This window comes from Emiliania huxleyi (genome assembly GCF_000372725.1).
Source record: "Emiliania huxleyi CCMP1516 unplaced genomic scaffold EMIHUscaffold_2368, whole genome shotgun sequence".
Lineage (NCBI taxonomy): Eukaryota > Haptophyta > Isochrysidales > Noelaerhabdaceae > Emiliania > Emiliania huxleyi.
In genome coordinates, this window is record NW_005200274.1 from 1 (window position 1) to 2,698 (window position 2,698).

Consider the following 2,698-nt stretch of genomic DNA (forward strand, 5'->3'; position numbering starts at 1 on the left):
TCTTATTCTATTAATATTATTGTATTATGCCGCCGCTCTGCCCTCGATCTCGCAGACCGAGTGCGACGACACCGCCGAGCGAACCTCGAGCTTCCCTCCGCCGCGCCGCCGCGGCCCGTTCCTCCACAGGACCTCGTCGATCGCATGCTCAAGCGCCGAGCCGACGTCGAGCGCGCCCCCGCCGACGGCGAACAGGACGGAGCCCGAGACGTTGAAGGTGGCCGCCGCCGGGTTGCAGGGGCGCCCGGCGTCGATCTCGAGGCGCGCCACCTGCGAGCGAGCCGTGAGGGCGGCGCTGACCTCGTGACAGAAGCTACTCACGGCGCACGTCCAAGGCGCGCAGCCTCGAGCCCCTTGACGCCTACGTGTGTCGGGCCACGGCCAGGGGTCGTGTCCGGTGCCAGGGGCAAAGGGGTAGCAGCCTCGCGCCGCGGTGGCGCCGAGGATCGAGCCGCCGAGCGAGTGGACCGTGTGCACCTGGGGAGTGAACGAGCAAGTAAGCAATCAGTGAGAGGAGTGTGCACCTGAGCTAGACTTCGATACACATGACGCCAAACACACGATTGCACACACCGCACCGCACCCCGCACCCCGCGCGCCGCGCCCCCGCCGCCCCGCCACAGCCAGTCAGTCACCAAGTCATTAAAGGCGAGCGGGTGGTGTTTTACGAGAGGAGTGCAGTGCTCATTGAATGGCGGAGTGTGCACCTGTCGAGTGAGCTTGTGAGTCGCGAATGGTTCGTGAGCCGTGAGGCCGAAGGCCGGGTGGGGCGCGCGTCACCTCGCGGCAGCGTGAGCCGCCCAGCGCCGACCCAAGGGAGGACCCGAGCGCCGTCAGGTTTCCCGCCCCGATCCAGCCGCCCAGGCTCCAGATGGCGCCCGGCCAGTCGGAGCGCAGATCTCCGCCAATCTCGCCTGCGCAGGCGAGAGCACACGCCTTGCCTACCGGCGGGCCGGTGATCTCCGTGGGCTCCGCCTGCGGCTCGAGGCCGATGCTCGCGTCGGCAGTGCCGGGGTCAAGGTCGCTCCAGAGGGTCGTCGCAAGCATGTCGTTGATCGCCAGCTTGAGGAAGTAGGCGTGCTGCAGGGAGACGCACTGGTTGAACGACTCGAGCCGGGACGGCATCGTGGGTAGGCTGGAGGTGGTCCGCGCGGTCAGCGCCGCGTACTTGCCCGGGTACCAGCTTTTCGCCTCCTTCCCCGGATACCAGCTTGTGGCATCGCCCGCCTCGCGGGCGCTGCTCGAGATGAGCGCAGCTAGAGCCGCAGCCCGGCCGGCAAACAGCACGAGCAGCGCCGAAAAAAGCGCAGCGGAGAGGAGGAGGGCCACCCTGCCGCGTGGTTGGGTGGCCAGCGAGGGTGGTTGCTCTATCATTCGCGGCGTCGCGAACAACGACAAGGGATGGGGCGCGCCGACAACGACAAGGGATGGTGGAGCATGACCTGCGGCTTTTTTTGTGACTAGCGGGTTGGCTCGCTAGTCGCTCGCCGGCCCGCGCGGCACGCGCGGGCCTTTTTTGTGGTCGGAGCGTTTTTTCTAGCTTACGGGCTCGCTAAACGCTCGCCTCGCCATGTGTGTGTATGTGTGTGTGCGTGCGTGCTTCCCGAGTGACGGAGCTATACTCCGAGGCCTGTCACAGACAGAGGTTGGTTGTAAAATGAACAAAACACGCTATTGCACACTCACAACATATGTCTCGCATCTCCTCACCCCCTACGCACATATGTCATATCGACACATGGGGGTGGGCGCCACCCTGGGGCTACCCATAGCATCGTCGGCTCAGTGATGGGTATCCACAGTGGGTTGCGGGCATTAAGAAAACAGGATTTCGCGGCACGCCGCTGTTTCCAAGCCTTTCCACAGCCCTCATCCACCCCACGCCGTGGTTTCTTAGCTCCGGAAAACATAAACAAAACGGGTCCCCCTATACGAGGAGTGTAAAAAGGAGAGGTCCAGGCACCAGGGGTCAGGGCCAGGCGGGGGGGGCACTATGTGTTCTTTTTCTCCGCATGTTTCTTTCAAGTATCGCGGAGAATTTCAAAGAAACGACCAACCAACTCCCGTTCGAGAGGTAGCACGCAGACCTATTTCTTCCGCATTTCTTTGTTTCCGCACGATGGTGGTGCCCGCCTCGACGCCTTCAGCGCCGCCACCGGGCGACGCCGCGCCTCCCGGCTCCGAGACCTTGCACGTGGGCGGCTGGAAGGTCGTCGTCGCCGACGGGCACGCGGTGCTGCCCGAAGGCATGACGCACCTGCCGGACGATGCGTTCCGCGGCCGCACCTCTCTCGTCTCGGTCGCCTGCCCGAGCAGCCTCGTCTCCATCGGCTGGCGCGCCTTCTGCGGCTGCTCCGCCCTCGCCCGCGTCACCCTTCCCGCCGGCCTCACCTCCATCGGCAGCTGCACCTTCCGCAACTGCTCCTCCCTTGCCTCCGTCACCCTCCCCGCCGGCCTCACCTCCATCGGCACCAACGCCTTCCGCGGCTGTTCCTCGCTCGTCTCCATCGACCTCCCCGCCTGCCTCACCTCCATCGGCCACAACGCCTTCGACGGCTGCTCCGCCCTTGCCCGCGTCACCCTCCCCGCCGGCCTCACCTCCATCGGCTGGCGCGCCTTCTGGGGCTGCTCCTCCCTCGCCTCCGTCACGCTGCCGCTGCCCGATGGCCTCTCGATTGACGACGGTGCCTTCTCCGAC

The 2,698-nt window shown here is 65.5% G+C and overlaps 2 protein-coding genes across 2 annotated transcripts; one reads left to right on the forward strand and one right to left on the reverse strand.

Annotated features, from left to right (window-relative positions):
- Window positions 1-603: 603 nt before the first annotated feature.
- On the reverse strand, window positions 604-1,415 carry EMIHUDRAFT_373764 (hypothetical protein). The gene has a single exon (XM_005779099.1). The coding sequence runs from the start codon at window positions 1,123-1,125 to the stop codon at window positions 685-687; it is 441 nt and encodes a 146-aa protein (XP_005779156.1). The 5' UTR covers window positions 1,126-1,415; the 3' UTR covers window positions 604-684.
- A 704-nt stretch (window positions 1,416-2,119) lies between these two features.
- Window positions 2,120-2,656, forward strand: EMIHUDRAFT_78317 (hypothetical protein; the record flags this gene model as incomplete). The annotated part of the gene is made up of 1 exon (XM_005779100.1): window positions 2,120-2,656. A coding segment is annotated over one exon (537 nt), but the record flags the coding sequence as incomplete, so codon positions are not given.
- Between the last annotated feature and the right edge of the window lie 42 nt (window positions 2,657-2,698).

What these genes read in the sequence shown, in the direction of transcription:
- EMIHUDRAFT_373764 (XM_005779099.1), bottom strand. Translation starts at nt 1,125, where the DNA reads ATGCCGTCCCGGCTCGAGTCGTTCAACCAGTGCGTCTCCCTGCAGCAC.